The sequence below is a fragment of the Salvia hispanica genome, chromosome 4 (assembly GCF_029641045.1).
Source record: "Salvia hispanica isolate PSC_SH4W2 chromosome 4, Shi_PSC_v1, whole genome shotgun sequence".
Lineage (NCBI taxonomy): Eukaryota > Viridiplantae > Streptophyta > Magnoliopsida > Lamiales > Lamiaceae > Salvia > Salvia hispanica.
In genome coordinates, this window is record NC_142695.1 from 54411348 (window position 1) to 54433506 (window position 22159).

Below are 22159 nucleotides of genomic sequence, written 5' to 3' on the forward strand. Positions count from 1 at the left end.
AACTACCGGTCTTAGAACCATAAATAAATAGGCTTGTTTTTTGTTTACTTCAATCAGAATTCCAATCCGAACTCAAACATGGATACGTTTTTTTTTTTTTTGACAAATCTTAGAATCCAGATTTGTGTCGTAAAAAAAATGAATCAGAAAAAAAAGATTTTTTTATTGAACGTGTTCATTCATTTTGACTACTTTAAGCGCATTCTCAGAGTCATTTTGACTCCAACTCCACCCTCCCGGAGTGCATTCTCCGGGGAACCTCGTTTAAATTATTTCGGTGTATTCTTTCCAATCTACATAAGATATTTGATTGAATCTCATTAGTTCACGGGTGTGTGGATCAGACCGAATCAAACACTGATACTCAGACAAACCAACTGGTCCAGTACCTTATAAAATGTAATATTATCAACAGATTTGAAATTGTCAAAAATACTGCGTAATTGAGCTTATAAGCAGTAATAATCGAATACAAAGCACACTAGAACTATTTTTGTAAATTTACAATTGCTTATAAAATTGTTATTGGGTTGATAAAAATATTTTTGAAGTACTCATAAGCTACTGAAGTTTGTTTTTATGCTTATATTGCTAAATAATTTGAAAGAACTTTGAAGGGTTTATACAATTTCTAACTTGTTTTAAAAGAACTCATAAGAACACTTTCTTAGTCAAGACTCAATTGCACTATTCAATCGATTGTCATTTAATATTACTTCAATATGCAGACTTTGCATTGGAAGGAAGATTTGAAATTATTATTGGTAAAGAAATGGTACAAAAATGTGGTTATTTGCCATTGGCAATTTCTTTACTCGGTGGGGATTTGCGAGAGAAAAAATCAATTGTTGAGTGGGAATCAGTAAATGAGCATATCAAAAAAGCCATATATGGTGATGAAGAGCAGATTGATGGAGTGCTAAATTTAAGCTATGAAAGTCTACCCTATTATTTGAAGCCCTGCTTTCTCTATATGGGTATATATGATGAGGATGAAACCATATATGCTCCTGGTCTATATAAGAGATGGATAGCACAAGGCATGATTTCATATGAGAATATTGGAGACAATGAGGACACTTTAATGGACATCGCTGAGCTGTACTTAAGTGAGTTAGCGTCCAGGTCCATGGTTCAAGTTGAAATTTTTTATGATTATGATGTAGCAAGTAGAAATATAAAGTTTGGTTCATACAAACTTCATGATGTAGTACGAGAACTATATTCGAAATTGGGAAAAAGAGAGGATTTGGGTGCGCTGAGTTTGGAGTATGAAGGTGGGAAACTTAGTACCTTACTACGGGAATCTTCCTTGCATATGAAAATACAACATTTGGCTATTGGTTTCAGGAGTGAAGTTGAACACGAGCCTGCAGTCGCTTGTGGAGAAGATACTAGCAAGCATATAAGGTCTCTTCGGTTAACCAATCTCATACAGTCGAATGTTTTTCTGTTTCTTCCACAAAGTATGGTTGATCTTCAAAAATTCAAATTGTTGAGAAACCTAGTTTTTGTGAGATTCAAATGTGCATGAAGAAAGTTACCAAGAGGAATCACTAGTCTTGTTCACCTTAGAAGTTTGCGTTTAGAAGCATGTGTACTTGATAAGCTACCATCGTCCATTAGGAATTCGGTACACTTGGTGTAACAGCCCGCCCTCCTAGGGTACAATAAATGCGGCGGCTGCTACCCAAACAGACTCCAAAGAAGTAAACATAGGCTAGTGTTTCATTTAAAGAGTATTGACCAAAAGATTCGAAAGAACTATCAGAGTATTTAAAACAATAACTTAACCTAGAAGTTTAAAAGAAGAAGGAAGGTATCATAAATAACGATCAAAACATCTGAAGAGTACGACGTAATATCCAAGACGAAATCACAAGAAAAGGCTAAGGTCTCAAACCGAAGGCAAGATGCCAATATTCCAAAAACAAATTCTAGAGTGTATCAAAATTCAGCGGAAGACGACCAAGAGAAAGAATAGCTATGTATGAAGACACAACTATGCTTGAAGTTCATAACCACCATCTTAATAAATTAACAAGCTCAACACCCGCCACCACTCGCCATCGTTCAACCTGCACATAAGAAAAACACATGCAGGGTTGAGTATTTTGAAATACTCAGTGAGCTCATTGCCAAAACGTTTTATAAGTTATGCCACCCTACTATTGTGGATACCCTTGATTTACGGCTATCAGAGAATGTTGAAGTTCCAAATGTTTTTAAAGAGATGTTGTTATTAAAACACTTGATTCTTCCTCTTTATAAGTTTGAAAACAATAGAAATTATCGAGTAAAATTTGATGAGGGAGTAAATGAGTTGGAGACTCAACTATGGCTTGATAGTAGATGTCATGAACTTAAATATATGGGCAGAATGAAGAATCTCCGACGTTTTGGTGCAATAGTACACGATCATGAAAGCTTGTCAGCTATCATGAATGGCATTATGAACTGGAACAAGATATAGGATTGTATTGTTATCATTGTTGGAAGTTGCGATTTAACAAGTGAGCGAATGCTGGAGAAGGCTTTGACATGTCCCAGTCTTTATCAATTGGTAATTATGTGTATGTTAGGCAAGGCACTAGCAAAGTGCGAGAGTGACCTGATGAGCTCGAAACTTAGAGTTTTGGATTTGATTGAATCCGAGATTGAGGATGATCCAATGGGGATTCTGGGAAAGCTTCCTTGCTTGGTAATACTGCGATTCAAGGATGTAATTCCTACTACCTCCGTCCCTGAGAGTTTGACGTAGTTTACCATTTCGATCCGTCTGAAAGTTTGACACACTTCACTTTTTTCCATTTTTGGTAGTGTACCTCATATTCCACTAACTCATTCTTACTCACATTTTATTATAAAACTAATACTTTAAAAGTAGGACCCACATCCCACCAACTTTTTTCCATTACATTTCTTAAAACTCGTATCAGATCAAAGTGTGTCAATATTTGGGGACGGAAGTAGTAATATTTAAGTTCTAATAATATACTACTCCCTCCGTCCACAATAAGAGTCACATTTGGTGCAAACACGGTGGTTTTAAGAAAGATAAAGAATAGTGAATTAGAAAAGTTAGTGAAATAAGAGATCCACTTTTTTATAGTACTCCCTCCGTCCCTGAAAATTTGTCACCTATTTTCTTTTTCGCCTATCCCTAAAAATTTGTCACCTTTCACTTTTACAATTTTTGGTAATTGACCATACATTCCAATAACTCATTCTCACTCACATTTTATTTTAAAACTAATATATAAAAGTAGGACTCACATGTCATTAACTTTTTCAACTCACTTTCTATTACATTTATTAAAACTCGTGAGTCAAATGGTGACGAATTTTGGGAGATGGATGGAGTATTTGGTTTTATAAAAAAATTTGAGTGAAGTAGGTTAGTGGAATGTGGGGCCTAGTATGATACAAGTGAAATGTGACTCTTATTGTGGACAGACCAAAATGACAAAATATAACTCTTATTGTGGAACGGATGGAGTATATTCTACCCTTACATTTGATCTATCATTACATTGACTGGTATGTCCCAAAATATCTAAGGATTTCCCAAAGAAAAAAGTGTGCAATGTTAGCCTCGTAACTTCAGCCAGTTTTCTCCTACCTCTCTTGTTTCTTTCATTCCTTCTTGTTTCTTGTTTCTTCTTTCTTGTTTCTTGTTTATTTCATCCCTTCTTTCTTGTTTCTTGTTTATTTCATTTCTTCTTTCTTCCTGCTTTCTCCACATTTGATCATTGACCAAACAATCAAAGCATAGAATTGTTGCAATGGCAGAGGCAGCGGTGTCGATTGCTCTTGAAACCATCCGTGATTTGCTATTGGAAGAGGGAAGGTTTTTAGCTGGTGTGGCCGATCAAGTCAGGGAGCTCGAGAGGCAGGAGATGAAGTGTTTCCTCCAAGATGCTGACAAAAGACGACATGAAAGCAGAACCATCTCCAACTGGATCTCCGAGATCAGAGATCTTGTCTACAGATCCGAATCCGCCATCGAAAGACACGCAGCTTATCAAATTTCTTCAAGGAGAAGAGACCTCAGGCAGTTCGTCCGCAAATATTCCTGCATTTTGGATGATTGCAACTCACTCCACCAATTAGGCTCCGAGATTTCACAAATTACATCAAATCTTGAGAGGATAAGCAAGGATTTGCAAGAAAATGGCATAAAAAGAAGCATGATCATGAATCCACATGGAGAGGGGGAAAGCTCGGGTGGAAACAACATGTCAAGGAAGACTTTCCCCTATTTGGAGATGGGAGATTGCTTCGTAGGCATGGAGGATGAGCTGAAGCTGCTTGTTCATTACCTAGGTAAGGAAACAGAGGATCGGATTATATCAGTGTGGGGAATGGGAGGCTCAGGCAAGACCGCCATTGCTAAGAAGCTCTACAATGAGACGACCGACTTTGATCTGTGGGCGTGGGTTTGCATTACTCAGCAATGTGAGAGTCGATCAGTTTGGGAGGATGTTCTGAGGCAGCTAGAGAATCGGAAGAAGCAGACGAAGGGTGTTTCAATCATGAACGATGAGTCACGATTAAGGGCGAAGGTTCCAAATCTGAGCAACTCAGAGTTGATTGAGAAACTATGTGAGATACAAAGAGAGAAGCGATGTCTCATTGTTTTTGATGATGTTTGGGAACTTTCTCATTGGGAGGAGTTGAAGCATCCATTCATCGTCCAAGATTTGCAGAGCAAAGTATTGGTGACAACACAGAAACAAAAGGTTGCAGAGATTGGATTGGCAGTGAAACATGGACTTTTACATATGGATGCTGCAATGGAACTACTAAAATACAAAGCATTTCACCATGGAAACATTCCAGGTTAGTTTTATATTACTCCTTGGTCCTTGTCCTCTGGCCCATTAAAATAGACACATTTTCCGTTTTGACTCGTCCATAAAAATATTACACTTCTATTTTGGGTAACTTTTTTTCCATTTTTAATTAGATGACACCATTTTTCCAATAACAATATTCCAATCAATTGTTTTTTCTTCTCTCCCACTTTACTATTTCTGCATTAAAAAACCCATGTCATTGATAGGCTAGTTTTCGTCACTCGGATTTGATCACTTTTAGCACTTATAAGTTGAATATTTGCATGAGAAAATGCTATTTTGGCAGGGAATTGAGCTTATGGATCGGAGGCATTGTAGGAAGGCATTTGTAGTGGAGTGATGCAAAAAGGAGGCAAAAAGTGCAAGAATTTGAAGAAAATCAGAAAAATGGCAAACTGGCCAAGCTGGACCCGACGGGAAAACTGCATGGAGCCACTTGAGCAAAATTACAAGACTGCTTCCTTGTTGCTACACGTGTCCACATCCGTCCCTAGGGCATGAGAAAGGGGAAATAACTTTTTATTTGAAAAATGTAACAAAATATTTAACTATGTTTTTCCCCAAAACCAAAAAAAACACAACTTATCACTTAGCTTTAGTCCAGTTTTAGTTTATTCTCTCTCTAGGAAAATTTTCTCTCTTCCTTAAGAAGAGAGATTTCAAACTCAAGGCTGCCAAGATCTTTGTTCATCATGGGTTGAAGTAGTAGTAATTAAGTAGTAGTATTTAATTTCTCTAGTTGCTTGTTCTAACTTTGGTGTACTTTTACACCTTTCTCACTCTTAGTTGTTGTTGTTGTTGGACTTGTTTTAAAGGCTCATTTCAAATAGTAATTGCTCTTAGTGTTTATGTATTGAATGTGTTTTAAAGTTTAGTTCTTGTTTGATTTCCGGTTTAGCTTGTTGTTTAGTTCTAGTGTTGGTTAAGTTCTTGTTTAGTTAAAACCTTTTTCAAGCTTTTAAAATCAGTTTCTCTTCACCATGTTTAAGAGTTCTTGAATCTTCTTTCTATCATGTTAAGTGCTTTAATTTTCAGCTTTTCATTTGGTGTTTCCAATGCATGTTTAGGTAGTTTAATTGATGATTTTATGTTTCTCTTGCATTTTTGATTATGTAGCAGCCATCTACTCTCTTTCTCCTCCATATTTTCGTGCCTTATGATGTAGAATTAGGAGATATATCAGCTTTTAGAAGTAAGTGAAAGAACCATTAGTTGTAATCTTTTATCCAATGGTTTTACACCTTAGGTAATAGGGTTTAGGAGACAACAAGTACATGCTTTCTTTTCACTTTTGGCAGCACTTTAGCTTAGTTAATTTCTGCACTCTACCTCCATTTGCATGTGATTTAGTTTAGCTTTTTTAGAGTTAATTAGTTTAGCTACTTTTAAGGGTCACAATCCTAGTCTCTAGATTTCTTTAGTAGCTAACACTTAGATTATCTTCCTTAGCTTTTAACTCAGTTCCTTTTGATTTCTGAACTTAGGATGCTCATGCAAGTTGCTGCTCTCTTTTCATTTCCGAATTGTTCTTATTTTCGCCACTGCTAAGTTGCCCAGTTTACCAACTTGCCCAGTCTGCTTTCCAGTTTAATTGCTTTCTTCTTATTGTATTTTATTTGCATGTTTAGTTACAATCTTAGCTTAAGTGTTATTTATATTTTGTAGTTCAGTTCCCACCCCCAATTTAGAGCGTGGCGGCATCGCCGAAACCTTTTTCTAAGTGTGGAAATACATAACGGATGCTACCGTTCCTCGTGGGTTCGACACCCTAACTTACCATATACTAATTAATAGTATTTTGGAAAGTGGGAACTTATAAATCTTGTTGAATAGGAAGGGTCACGCGCCTACGACACGCGTGCAAAATCTCCGTCCTCTCAGTCATCCAAAATGTGTACTTTTATGGGATGAACGAATATTATTAGTCGTGCTGATATTTTTTAAATGTCGTTGAAGGGCTTTCTCTTTTTCCTTTTTATTTATTCTCCCACGATTATAAATATCCTTCATTTCATATTTGTTTTCATCCCTAAATTCAAAATCTTCTCCAATTTGTAATCCATCTGTCTTGCAATATTTTTCATTTGGATCAATACAAGTTTTAAAAAATTGTGAGTTGAAAAAATTAATCGAATGCAACTCCACATTTATATATTGAATTTATAATTAAATGTGAGTAAGGAGAATTAATTAAATACTGGATCTACTTAATAAATATGGTAAAAGTGAAATGATACACGTTAACAGAAGATATAAGGAGTAATGTTTTTTCTTGGATACTCGTGGGAATGAAAATGATTCCTAATTTAGTTAATTTACTGTTACTTCAACATGCAGACTTTGTATTGGAAGAAAGGTTTGAGAGAATTGGGAACGAAATGGTACATAAATGTGGGTATTTGCCATTGGCAATTTGTTTACTCGGTGGGGTTTTGAGAGAGAAAAAATCGATTGTTGAGTGGGAATCAGTAAATGAGCACATCAAAGCAGCCATATATGGAGATGAAAAGCAGATTGATGGAGTGCTTAATTTAAGCTATGAAAGCTTACCCTATTATTTGAAGCCTTGCTTTCTCTATATGGGTATTTTCAAGGAGGACGAAATCATATCGGCTTGGCGTCTATATAAGATGTGGATAGCACAAGGCATGGTTTCATATGAGAATATTGGAGACAATGATGACACTTTAATGGACATCGCTGAGATGTACTTAAGTGAGTTGGCCTCCAGGTCCATCGTTCAAGTTAAAATTATGTATTCTTATGGTGTTGCAAATAGTAGAAAATATAGAGCATGCAAACTTCACGATGTAGTGCGAGAACTATGTTTGAAATTGGGGAAAAGGGAGGACTTTGGTGTGCAGAGCTTGGAGTCTCAAGGTGGGGAACTTAGTACCTTGCTACGGGAAGCTTCCTCGCGTATGAAAATACAACATTTGGCTATTCATACCAGAGGTGGAGTCGAGCACGAGCCTATAGTCATTTCTGGAGAAGATATTAGCAAACATATATGATCTCTTCGATTATCCAATCCCATAAAAGCGACTGTTGTTGAGTTTTGCCCGCAACGTATAGTTGATTTTCAGAAATTCGAATTGTTGAGAGATCTAATTATCTTGAGATTCAAATTTGCAGGAGGAAGTTACCCAAAGGAATCACAAATCTTGTTCACCTAAGATGTTTGCATTTAGAACAATGTGAACTTGATAGGCTACCGTCATCAATTAGGAATTTGGTATACATGGATACCCTTGATTTAAGAGGTTCGATGAATGTTGAAGTTCCAAATATTTTGAAGGAGATGTTGCGATTAAAACATTTGATTTTTCCTTTTTATGGAAATGAAAAGGTTGGTAATTATCGAGTAAGATTGGATGAGGGATTAGATGGTTTGGAGACTCTACTATTCGCTGACAGTAGATATCATGAATTAAGATGTATGGACAGAATGAAGAATCTCCGACGTTTTGCAGTAAGAATACACGATATTGAAAGCTTGTCAGCTATCATGAATGCCATCAAGAACTGGAGCAAGATAGTGGTTTGTCAAGTTGCTAACAAGTGGTCAAATGCTAGAGAAGGCTTTGACGTGTCCCAATCTTCACCAATTGGTGACCTCGTCTAAGTTAGGGAAGGCGCTAACAGAGTGCCGGAGTGACTTGATGAGCTCAAAACTTATGTTTTTGAATCTGTATTATTCCGAGATTGAGGATGATTCAATGAGGATACTGGGAAAGCTTCCTCGGTTGGTATCACTGGAATTGGGCTGGGAATCGTTTGTTGGGGTGGAGATGACATGTCCAGCAAACAGTTTTCTTTGCCTCAAGAAGCTAGCATTAATAGGTTTACCAAAGTTGAGGGAGTGGAGAATGGAGTCAGGAACCATGCCCATTCTCTCTGAAGTAAAGCTTGCTGATTGTTCTTGTCTACAGATGGTTCCAGAGGGATTGAGTGGAATTTCTACCCTTCGGAAACTTGTGATTAGACGAATGCCGGAATTGAAAAAAAGGGTAATGCCTTCGGGGCATGATTTTCACAAAATCCGCCATGTCTCTTCAATTATCATCGAGGACTAGTCTTCAGGTATCTCATTTCTTACATTTGATTCTTAAATCATATTTAGTGGTCCCTTCGTTTTATCTCATGTTCTTTAGGACGGAAAATTCGGAAAAAAAATGAGGAAAAGCAAACCGTTATTACTCCTTCCGTCCCACTTAAGATGCTCATCTTTCCTTTTTAGTTTGTCTCATTCAAGATGTCCACTTTCTATATTTAAAAATAAATCCCCTCTCCTCTCCCTCCTAATTAAAATATCCAATCACATTTTCACTCTACTTAATCACACACGTAGACATCTTGAATGAGATGGAGGGAGTATTATTTTTCCAAAAGAATCTATTTCTAATTTCTATAATGGTTTTCCGGATTTTCTTTTCTACGTTCCAATACCTCTTGGTCAAAATATTTGTCAATAGGTCTTGCAGCCGAACAAGTATTAATTCTACTCTCATTCTCTAATGTGTCTGTCCACCTCAACATGATTGGTTCGATCTTGTTGAATCGACTTTTCGTATATATTGATTGCAACATTATCAAAACAGTACTCTACATTTGGATCTAAATAGTTCTCAGTCGACAATTTCTGTAGCCACAACACTTCAGTTTAGCCACTCTGGATTTTGCTTTTCATTAAGCAATCACATGGTATTTCTTGCTCCTTCATGGACTGTATTTCTTCGGACGAAGTTAAAATAATCGGTTGTGGAGTTCTTATTCATTGTGTTGTCAACTACATTTATATTTGCTCAAAATAAATTTTTGGTCATGCACACCAAGTGTGTTAGCTTTTGGTTTTAAATATATGTTTCGGTTCATATTAATGGTTACGTCAAAAATTATTCGTCAATCGTGTTTAAAGTCCAAAATTGGTTTCATACATTCGCACAAAACACTTATTTGTTACTACACATTTTAAGTGTGTTAGCTTTTGATCTTAAACAACATATTTTGGTCCATATTAAACTCATTAATTCACGGAATCATTAAATATGAACCAATACATATTGTTTAAGATATAAGTCAACACACTTAATGTGTAGAGCCAAAAATTGTTTTGGGACAATATATCGGACCAATTTTTGGACCTTAGGCTAATGCGATATTTATAAGAATCATTTTAACTAAATACGGATGTTATGGGATTATGGACGTATGGTTTTGTTGTTAACATTGGAGTTTGTCCTATTCTGACAGTAGAGACTTGATGATATGATCACTGGTGTCGGGCATCAAGGGTCACCCTGACGTCGTGAGCTGGATCAACTGGGGTCCGAGAATGAGAGAGAAGACACATCGAGGAGCGGAGCCAACATAGCTGTATAGGAGTCTGAGAGTAAGAGGGAAGGGGAAGGAGTCTGAGATTTTAGGACAAATTCTTTCCCCTCCCTTTCCATGTATGAGGTCCCCTTCATATATCATGTAAATTCCAACCTAAATTTTAAATAGCCCTTGCCGTATTGCTTTGCTTCAGTTAAACTCATGCATTTTTTGAACTCAGGCATATTTAATCACACAGGTATCAAGACTATTCAATGGATAGGGCATAAAACACATGTACAGCTAATAAAAGAAGCTCCATGTTTACGACAAATTCCATGTCATATCTTGCAACTTAAAGAACATGAAACTAACCCTGTATATATTTGCTCAATCTGGTAATGGTTCGACCAACGTATCAACAAAGTTTATATATTGATCTTAGGAAAAAGGAAATAAAGCTAGAGATCATAGGAGTATAATCAGGGAAACTGGAAGTACCTGCAAGGAGGGGCAAGAGTTTTGAGTTGTTACATTAGACGACCAACATAATTAGCTCGGGGGTATTTGTTCTTCAGCTGTGGCCACTGCACGAATAATTGATCAGCCATCCGTAGTTTGTAAAGAAGCAACCCGCTCAAAGATAGCCTTCTGACTCTGGTCTTCACTAAATTGGACCAGAGTAGCAAAGCGTAGTTACGGTTTCGGTTTCGGTCTTCACTAAATTGGACCTTCGCTCCGGGTACCACCAGATCTGAATGCGACGAGAAGACATTTTTAAAACGGCTTTTCGGACCCACGATGGCCACTACGAATTCTTGGTGATGCCATTTGGCCTAACCAATGCTCCATCAACATTTCAGGCGGCGATTGACATACTTGGATTTTACATGGTTTTAGAGGGTGGTTTTGTATTAATTTGAGCATATTTCGTCTATTATTAGGCGTGTTTTTATCTACTTCTCTATTATGTTGGTATGCTGACCATTTTGTTAAGAATGTGTAGAAAAATGTACAAAATATGTGGATGTGCAGTAGCCTTGGTTTGAGACAATATTTACTGGAGATTTTGAAGTCTAATTAGCCCCTAATTCATACCAATCTCTTCATCTTCGAAAGATCTTCGTGTGGGTATCTCGCACGCCTCAATCGGAGTTCGGTAGAAGAAGTTATGGCTGTTATACGAACACTGCGCTGTCCAGAAAATCTCACGCGGCCGGGTGAATTATTACCCTATAATTCCACCCGGCCGGGTGGCGTAATCATGCCTGCGAGATTCCAGAGAGTACCAAAGAAGTCCCACCCGGCCGGGTGAATTTTCAGTGGATTAATTCCACCTGGCCGGGTCCGTCAGTTTGGCGTTTTTTAGAGCTGAAACGCAATTTTTTTGAAGAAAAAAAATAAGAAGGAAGAATTAGGTCAATTCTATTCATTCTCTACAAGCAACAAAACACTCTCTCTCTTTGTGAAGAACTCTTGGAAGAAGATTGAAGATTCAAGCTTCAATTCCTCCGCCAATTGCGATTCGCATCATGATTTTCACTGTTTTTCCCTTGTGTCTATTTGTTTTCTACCATGAACATGAGTAGCTAAACATCTTTTATGTAGAATTCTTGGTGAAGATGCATTGATTTATAGTTTTAATCCAATTGACTTCGTTTTTGTCTTGCTCTTGCAATTGTTTGAATTATTCTTGTGTTTTTTCCTAACAATTGCTTGATCACCAATTGGGAGTGTAGGGTTTCTTAGAATAATCGGGAGATGAAATATTTAACCTTGAAAGAAGAATTATTCACACCTTAATTCAATAAAACTCGGGAGAGTTGAGGTTTTGAGTGGGATCTTTAATCTAATCGAACTATTAGGAGTTAGGTCTAAGAATTAGAAGGGGACTTCAATTATTACACCTAATCTACGGATTTCTCACCTCGGGAGGGAGTTTAATCTATATTTGTGGTTGATTCAACAATTCTGGAGACTTTAAATGGTAAATCGGTTTCAATTGGGTTAGGCTATGAGTTGTGCATCGGATCCTTGAATTCTGCATATTTCTCTATCATTTTCTACAACTTGCTTCTTTGTTTTCTTGTTTAAGTGCTTATTTTAATCTCTATTTTATATGCTTTTAGTAGTTGTTAGTTTAAAACCAAAATTCTCGATCGTCTGGATAGTAGTTGAAATTGGTTCGTGGTACTTAGGTTTACACTTAATTGTCTCTGTGGGATACGATATACTCTTGCTTGTTATTTGCTACAATAACCCTGTACACTTGCAGGTATTATTTGGGTAAAATAAAGTTGAGTCAGCGATGAAACGGTATTTTCAAGCCATTGCTCAGGAAATCGATAATAGTGTTCTTTGATGACATTTTAGTATATAGCCCGGGTTCGGCCACTCACGCTGATCACCTGCACGCGGTATTAAGCATTTTGGCGGAAAACAGGTTCTTTGTAAAGGCTTCCAAGTGCGCGTTTTGCTGCACGACTGTGGAGTACTTGGGCCATTTAATAACGGACGGATGTTGAAGGCGGATCCAGGAAAAATAGAAGCAATGGTGGTTTGGCATGTCCCGACAACGCCAAAACAGCTCAGGGGCTTCCTCGGCTTAACCGGGTATTACCGCAGGTTTATCGGGCACTATGCCCGAATTGCCGCCCCATTAACTGACACTTTAATGGACATCCCTGGGATGTACTTAAGTGAGTTGGCTTCCAGGTCTCTGGTTCAATTTGAAATTCAGCTTGTGTATGATGTCGGAAACAAAACTTCAAGATATGGTTCATGCAAACTTCATGAAGTAGTACTAGAACTATGTTTGAAATTGGGGAAAATGGAGGATTTTGGTGTGCAGAGTTTGGAGTATCAATGTGGAAAACTTAGTACCTTAATACGGGAAGCTTCCTTGCATATAAAAATATAACATTTGGCTATCCATTTCAGGAGTGAAGTTGAACATGAGCCTACAGTCGCTTGTGGAGAAGATACTAGCGAACATTGCCTTTTACATATGGATGCTGCTTTGGAACTTCTTAAAAGTAAAGCATTTCCCCGTGACAACATTCCAGATCAGTTTTTACTTATTTATTTATTTATTTATTTATTATTATTATTGTTGTTGTTGTTTTTTTATTTTTTATTTTTATTTTATTAAAATGGAGTGGACCTTTATACCAAAGTTGATTAGTAATAGTAGTACTAAACATAGGGGTATTTAAAGAAACGGAAATTGTTTGTGCGGTTACTGTAAAAATATAGTACTAATATTAAAGGTAATATTACAAAGATTTTGAAGGAATTTGATAGTAATATACACTAATATTAGTACTCATATACTAAGAGTTGTGATCAATGTCGAACCATTTTTAAAGACCGAAACAGAGACTAAATTCGGATCATCCATTTTTCTTAATCTTGTAGTTAGGATTAATTTACAACTAATTTAATATTTTATTTAATAAATACTTTTTATTAATTTTAGTTTTTTATTAATTTTTTTTAAAAAAATTATTAATTTTTTTTAATTATTAATTTTTTTTAATTCAATAAAAACTCACTTGAATAAATAATGAACTATATTAACTACATAATGAACGTATGTTATGAAGTAAATTTTCGCATTCATTACATACCGAATTCACTTCAACTAAAAGATAATTGTGTCATAGCACATTATGAAATAATAAACTAATGGAATGAAGTAATAACATGATTGGATGAAGTAATAACTAATGGAATGAAGTAATAGCATGACAGGATGAAGTAATAAGTTCATTACTACTGCTTGACGTTTAACACAGTTAACATTGTATTTCAATAAAATGTCATATTTACTTCATTACTAACATTCATTTTGTTCATTATTTATTGAATATAGTTCATTACTACCGCTTAACGTTTCACACTAAAATTTGTTGTATCATTAATGTATTTCAATAAGACGTCAAAATTGACGTCGCTGAGCTTTACTTAAGTGAGTTGGCCTCTAGGTCCATTATTTGGTGATTGTAGTTCATTATTTACCTCCGGCATGTTTTTATCGAATAAAAAAATTAAAAAATAAAAAAAAAGTTTTTATTGAATAAAATATTAAATTAATGTAAATTAATCCTAACCCTAAAATGGATGGCCCTAATTTGGTCTCTAGTTCGGTCTTTAAGAGTGGATTTGTGGATAATGAGACTTCATATACTAATATTCGAAGAATGTTGTGTTGGTATTGATTAATTCCAATTATTTTTTTTAATATATTGTCCTTTCGTCTGCTATTAAGAGTCTCATTTCTTAGCTGCACGGATTTTAAGAAATGTTAAAAAAGTGATTGAAAAAGTTAATAGAAAATGAGTCACTTATATATATTAGTTTTAAATGAAATGTGAATGAAATAAATTAATGGAATGTGAGACTCTATTACCATTTATGGTAAAAGTAAAGCATGGCTCATATTTGCGAACAGACTAAGACGAAAAGCAAGACTTCTATTTTGCGGACAGATAGAGTAAAAGAAAACAAAAATTGGTTTAATCGACCAGTTCATGGTCAAACTAACCGAGATATTTCTCTGGTTTGTTGCTCCAATAGCTTATAAAATGTAATGTATCAATAGATTTGAAATTGTCGAGAAAATTATGATTAGACAGAGAAAATCATGGTTAGAATAGAAATACAAATACAGGGACAATTACAGAGAAAATGAAATTAAATGTATATATTCAAATACAAAGCACAATATGCCATTATTTTTATATCCGTAATAGTGCGAAAAGAAGACCCGACTTTAACTTGTTAGATAATAGTGGCGTTCAATCTCTCGATCTTTTGACTTAGGATTAGTCAGTTCTATGTTTGTAAATTTACTAATACTCCAATTTCTTATACTCCCTTCATCCCATAGAAATAGGTCATTTGGGGTAGACACGAGTTTTGATGTATAATTGATAAAGTAAGAGTGGAGAAGAAAAAGTAGTTGAAACTGTGCCCATAAATGATTGAAAAAAAAAATTCATAAATGGATATGGATAATTTCTATGGGATGGACAAAAAAGAAAATATGGCATATTTCTAAAAAAAGAAAATATTGCATATTTCTAAGGGACGGAGGGAAAGAAAATATAACCTGAGTTGAAAAAGAAAATATGGCATAAAAAGAAAACATGGCATATTTTGCCAAATATATGTAACAATTTGTAAGGGTTCGTTGTGAAGCTTATTACATGGTAAAATAAGAGAGATAGAAAGAAAAATGGATTGGTGGGAAATGGATCTCACCTAATAGATATGAGAACAATATTTTCTTAGAATGGAGGGTTTCTACTTTTAGGAAAATTAAAAACTGAAGAACGAAAGAATTTCTATTACATTACATACTACATTTCCTAATACACTACTAATAAATTGACAAGTGGATCCTTTTTTATGAAAATAAAAGTTATTTCCAATAGTATCTTACACGAATTGAAATAATTATATTAATTTATGTTAATAAAAAATATAATGGGTCTAATTTTTCAAATCAAGAAAATATAAAAAGAGTCAATTTTTTAGTACATATTTGAGAGAATATAAAAAGGTTAAAAAATTTTGCTTTTATTTTTTATTGTATTAAAATAATTTGGTTTTTAATAGGAGTAGCATTAAACGTCGATTCTGTATACTATAAAATTGAATAACTAGAATACGATAAAACTTTATGATTTAAAGCCTTATATTTTTTCTCTATTATTTTTCTCCTTCACTCTTTTTGCTATTTTTAATCTAACTAACTATATTAACATTTTTCAACAAGAGCGAAATATTTGTGATTATTTTTACTTCACAAATGGAAAAAGATACAAAGTCACAAATATTAACATTTCTCCTTCATTCTCTCTTATTAATCTAACTAACTATATAACAACTGATTAAACCTTTTCATTAACAAGAGAGAAATTAATTATGGTAAAGAGAAAGTGTAATAAATAACTTTTTTGTTTCCATAAAAATGAGATCCATTTGTCAATTGATCTTTATTATTTTCTCCATTAACTCAATATGCAGACTTTGCATTGGAAGAAGGATTTGAGAAAATTGGGAAAGAAATGGTGCAGAAATGTGGGTATTTGCCATTGGCAATTTGTTTACTCGGTGGGGTCTTGAGAGAAAAAAAATCGATTGTTGAGTGGGAATCAGTAAATGAGCACATCAAAGCAGCCATATATGGAGTTGAAGAGCAGATCGATGGAGTGCTTAATCTAAGCTATGAAAGTTTACCCTATTATTTAAAGCCTTGCTTTCTCTATATGGGTATATTCAATGAAGACGAAACCTTAGATGATTCGGATTTATATAACATGTGGATAGCACAAGGCATGATTTCATATGAGAATATTGGAGACAAGGAGGGCAGTACTTTAATGGACATCGCTGAGCTGTACTTAAGTGAGTTGGCCTCCAGGTCTCTGGTTCAATTTGAAATTCGGTTTGAGTATGATATCGGTAATAGAACTGCAACATTTGGTGCATTCAAAGTTCATGATGTAGTACGAGAACTATGTTTGAAATTGGGAAAGAGAGAGGATTTCGGTGGGCTGAGTTTGGAGTATGAAGGTGGGAAACTTAGTACCTTACTACGGGAATCTTCCTTGCATATGAAAATCCAACATTTGGTTATTGGTTTCAGGAGTGAAGTTGAACACGAACCTATAGTCTCTTCGATTAACCAATCTCAAAAATTCGAATGTTTTTCTGTTTCCTCCACAAAGTATGGTTGATCTTCACAAAATTCAAATTGTTGAGAGATCTAGTTATTGTGGGATTCAAATTTGCAAGAGGAAAGTTACCAAGAGGAATCACTAATCTTGTTCACCTTAGAAATTTGCGTTTAGAAGATTGTGAACTCAATAAGCTACCATCATCCATGAGGAATTTGGTATACTTGGATACCCTTGATTTACGGAGATCAATGAATGTTGAAGTTCCAAATGTTTTTAAAGAGATGTTGCGATTAAAACACTTGACTCTTCCTCTTTATGACTTTGAAAACGTTAGAAATTATAGAGTAAGATTGGATGAGGGAGTAAATGAGTTGGAGACTCTACTATGGCTTGATAGTAGATGTCATAAACTTAAATGTATGGGCAGAATGAAGAATCTCCGACAGTTTGCTGCAATAGTACACGATAATGAAAGCTTGTCAGCTATCATGAATGGCATTATGAACTGGAACAAGATACGGGATTGTATTGTTCTCATTGTTGGAAGTTGCGACTTAACAAGTGAGCGAATGCTGGAGAAGGCTTTGACATGTCCCAATCTTTATGAATTGATTATTAATTCAAAAATAGGGAAGGAGCTGGCAGAGTGCGGGAGTGATTTGTTGAGCTCGAAACTTGGTTTTTTGGATTTGTTGGAATCCGAGATTGAGGATGACCCAATGGGGATACTGGGAAAGCTTCCTTGCTTGGTAGTACTGCGATTCAAGGATGACTCATTTGTTGGGGAAGAGATGAGGTGTCCAGCAAACAGTTTTCTTCGTCTCAAGGAGCTAGTATTAAGAGGTTTACCAAAGTTGAAGGAGTGGAGAGTGGAGTCAGGAGCCATGCCCCTTCTCTCTAAATTAACAATCAGAGAGTGTTCTTGTCTAGAGATGATTCCAGAGGGATTGTGTGGCATTTCTACCCTTCAGACTCTTGCAATTAAACATATGCCTGAATTGAGAGAAAGGGTATCACCTTCAGGACAGGATTTCTACAAAGTCCGCCACGTCCCTTCAATTATCATCAAGGACTAGTAGATCTGTACCCAACCAGGTATCTCATTTCATGTTAATCTAGTTTCTTTGTTAGAAATCTTTATCTGCTTCATGTTCTTGTTTCTTTGTTAAACTGACTGGGTTGAAGGCGGTGGCAATGGTGCTCGCAATGTGGGGGTTCGCGTCGTATTCATACATCTACCAGCATCATCTCTATGATTCAGCTTATTGATGAAGAGAATACCTTGATTTTAGTGCTTAAGTCTTCATTAAGTTTGCTTTAAGATTACATACAGGCTGCATTTTGTTTGATAACTTGTTATTATTGATGCTATTCAGCTATTATTAAATAACAATAGTGTTGGGAGTCTACTCTTTCTGGTTATGAACTTTGGCTTGATAAATATGCAAAGTTCAGATGGTATTTTTTTGTAGACTGCAAAGAGAAGTTTGCTACTCCATATTGTATGAGTGTCCACGGTACAACTTCTCTGTATTGCTGAAGCTACATACTTACGAGATGTTGATTATATGTAATTTCTTCTTTTAATTAGGTGGAAGTATGGAGGAGATCATCAATAGAGCATACTTGGATGGACTACATGCTTTTTTATGACAAAGGGGAATCTTCATTGCTGTATGTTTGAATTCCTTGCATTGTGTAGCGATATTGATATTTTGTTTAGAGTATTCCAATAGCAAAGCAGGAAGCCAATAATTATGGAGGACAGTTAACGTAATTAATTATGCAACCCAAATACCCCCACCACTGGCGTTGCAAACTTGCAATCATCAGACTAGTAGATTCCATATTGTAAGATATTTTATTTGAAATTCGATTGTGCTGTGTTGAAGATTAAATTTAAACCAGTGTTAACCCACGCGCTATACTGGAGAAAATTATTATGAATAAATAAAATAAAATAATTGATAATATCATTGCATATATAATATTAAAAAAAAATTAGGAGAAAATACCATTACATAAGTGGCAATATTATTATTAGATTTATATACCTAGTTGTTATAAATATTTTTTAAAATTATAGTTATATATATGTGCTTTTTATTCGTTTGTAGTTCATCATTTTTATTTGCGACGATGTGAATTTTCTATCTGCACTGTTTTTAAAATGTGGATATACTTTTATGAAATGAGTAATAATATAATTATTATATCAAGTTCTAAACTCACATTATATTAATAATTAAACCAATAAAAACTCATATAATTAAATAAGTTTAGAAACTAATAGTTGCATAAAAACAAACGTTAGTTAGAACACTTTTCGACCTCTATATATGTCGCGGCTCCAAGTTAAAATATCTTAAATTACATGTTTCAATTTATTTAATAAATTTATTACTAAAGAAAAATTTATATTTTAAATATATAAATTTTTTGGTTAGTAAATATAAATATGATTTAATAATATATTTCGAGTGTTTATATTTCAAAACAAATTTAATAAAATTCAATAATTAGTTATGACAATTTTATATCACTTATCACCTCAAACATTAGCAAATTCACCGTCAGTTAATTGAGATAGTTGTTGCAAACGGTCAAACCACCTAATCCTCACATTTTGATATTGATACTATAGTTCCTCACTTTTAACAATACATAAATAATAAGTGTTTTAATGCTTGGTTGGATTCATTAAATTAGTATTTGAGTATGTGCACTATCATTTCAACATTTTATTCAAAATTATCGTATCATGTTAGAGTTGTAAAAATTGTCTTGGCTTTATCATATTTTGGTTAAATATTATCGCACTCGATGCATAATTATATCCCGTCATTTTTTAAGTTCCACCAAAAAAAAAATGTTCGAAATTGTAGTATAACGTTTTTAATCCACAAAAATTGAGTAAGACATTTTTGACGATTATAATATGAGTAATTCTCAAATAAAATCATAAAACGAAAGCAATAGAATTAATAATTTACCTATTTTGATATTTTAAGAATACCATATTAGCCTAAGATATTCCAAATTTTGTCTGTTTATATTTATCACATATACGATGAAGTTAATTAACACCTAACACCAAATGTTTGCTATTTGTATATTTTTAGTCCTCTTTTGATAGTTTGCCTGAATAAGATATCAAAAGGTAAAAAAGTCAATTATAAAATTTCGGATATAAATAAAAATTCTTTTACTATAATTTTCGCTCCAATTCCCACTATTTTTAAAATAAAATAAAAAGAGAAAAAGCAATAATAGTAAGAAAAAAAAAATAACCCACCCTAGCAAAACCCCAACAACAAAGCTCAACCGTCCAAGTAACAAATAGAAAGAATTGATCCTTCCATAATTTGATTAGGAAACTAATTTGTAATGATTTTGGGAAATGTTCCTTGAATCCCTAATGCTCAACAAAAACTCAATAACAAATCTCAACCGTCCAAATAACAAATAGAATGAATTGCTCCTTCCGTAATTTGATCACGAAACTAATTTGTAATGATTTTGGGAAATGTTCTTTGAATCCTATGACTTGCGTGATAAAAAAAATTAATAATTAATAATTTTAGATAAATAGCTAAAAAATATATAACAAGATAAAAAATACTAAAACATATACCATAAAATAATGAGAAACACATTCCAAGCTGACAACATTTGATATGTTGTCCAGGTTTGGTCATTTCAAAATCACATACACTGAACTTTGATAACTGATGAAGTTATGTTAGATTGTAGATCATTGAGGAAGATGAATTCTGTAACATTTTTCTTCTAATAAGATTACAATATTAGCAAAACATACAAAAAAGAATAAATTAAATAGATGAATACAAATACTCCATACTCTCATGACCGTAGGAAGTTTCTTAAATTCTGGAAAATACTCACCAATTTCAAAACAAAACTTGGCTATGTTCGTGTCTTGTTTGTTTGGTTGGATTTTTTCATAAGTATTTATAGAGGTTATATCTACGGATTTAAATTGGATGCATTAATTCTCTATTAGTAACGATGTTACATGGTACTGCAACGGTTTTCATTAATTAGTTAAGAGCGTTTTAAATTAAACGTTAATTGTCTTTGGAATCTTTCCAAAATTGAATATCAAATTTAATTAGTTTAAATTAATAAAAATACATAAAATAGTTGACCATTTAAGTAAAAAAATGGCTGCCTAAACTAACGCTCAATTAACACTCATTTAATTAGTGGAATAAAATGGCTGTCAAATTAACGTTCATTTCATTAATGGGAAACTGTTTTAAATTTAACGACATGGAATCAATGATGAAATGTATGGATGTCAATGTAGCCCGCAACCCGTGGGCTGGCCCGAATAGCCCGCCAAATTTATAGAGTTAGGGCCGAACTTTTATAACCCGAAAGAAATCACAACCCGACTAGCCCGCACCCGATTAACCCGCAACCCGTTAGGGCCAGACCCAAAAATCCGATGGGCTGGCCCGAAAACCCGATAAAATTTTTATTATTCCAATTTTTACTCCTAATTCGACACTTCATTGATTGATTTTATAATTATAGATAACTAAAAAAAGTAACTTTAAATTTTATATTAAATATATAAATTATATATTGAATTTTTATTAATATAATAATAGATAAATAAACTAAAAGCTTTAATTCACTAAAAAATTATTTAAATTTCTAAAATATGAATTAAAATTTTACGAACTATCTCAAATATTAGTACTTGATCATGTTTATGATTGAATTTAAGCATATATCTCAAATTTGTCATTATTAAACATTTTACATTTTATGAATATAACTAATTTTCATCATTATTTATGAGATTGATCGCATGTTAATCTTATCGGTAACAACCCGATTAACACGCTGGGCTAGCCCGAAACCCGACCTTTTAGGGTTAGGGTCGAACTTTTATAACCCGAAAGAAATCACAACCCGACTAGCCCGCACCCGATTGACCCGCAACCCGAATAGGGTTGGCCCGAAACCTAGTGGGCCGCCCGATTGACATCCCTAATTACATGATTTACACCAAATAAATTCTCATTAAACCCATAACTTACACATTTTAAAGTAATGACAAAATTTATAAATATTTCAAAATAAGGCCAAAATTCGTCATTTATATATGTATAGATAGATAGATAGATTAAGGGTAATTCTATAAACTTTACTATTTACTAATCATAACTTCTATTTCAAATACTATAAATTTTTTTATATAGCCCTAAAATTAACTGCATTATAACTAATTAATTAATCAAACCTGATTTCACGTGAAATGCC

General features: G+C 34.2%; 2 protein-coding genes and 1 pseudogene across 2 annotated transcripts; all 3 read left to right on the forward strand.

The window, feature by feature from the left end:
• Positions 1–772: 772 nt before the first annotated feature.
• On the forward strand, positions 773–2761 carry LOC148929453 (putative disease resistance protein At1g58390). Its single transcript, XM_089056859.1, has 2 exons — positions 773–1466; positions 2583–2761. Exons 1-2 carry the CDS (start codon positions 773–775, stop codon positions 2759–2761), a joined length of 873 nt encoding a protein of 290 aa, XP_088912985.1.
• A 1020-nt stretch (positions 2762–3781) lies between these two features.
• Positions 3782–8935, forward strand: LOC125195441 (putative disease resistance protein At1g50180; annotated as a pseudogene).
• An 8357-nt stretch (positions 8936–17292) lies between these two features.
• Positions 17293–17940, forward strand: LOC125197351 (putative disease resistance protein At1g58390). Its single transcript, XM_089070032.1, has one exon. It carries the CDS (start codon positions 17293–17295, stop codon positions 17938–17940), a length of 648 nt encoding a protein of 215 aa, XP_088926158.1.
• The last annotated feature ends 4219 nt before the right edge of the window (positions 17941–22159 follow it).

Bases quoted from the DNA above. Each gene is read 5' to 3' on its own strand.
- LOC148929453 (XM_089056859.1), top strand. From the start codon at position 773: ATGGTACAAAAATGTGGTTATTTGCCATTGGCAATTTCTTTACTCGGT. The intron at 1,467-2,582 runs GTATGGTTGATC...TGTGTATGTTAG, and splicing joins TTTTCTGTTTCTTCCACAAA to GCAAGGCACTAGCAAAGTGC.
- LOC125197351 (XM_089070032.1), top strand. From the start codon at position 17,293: ATGAAGAATCTCCGACAGTTTGCTGCAATAGTACACGATAATGAAAGC.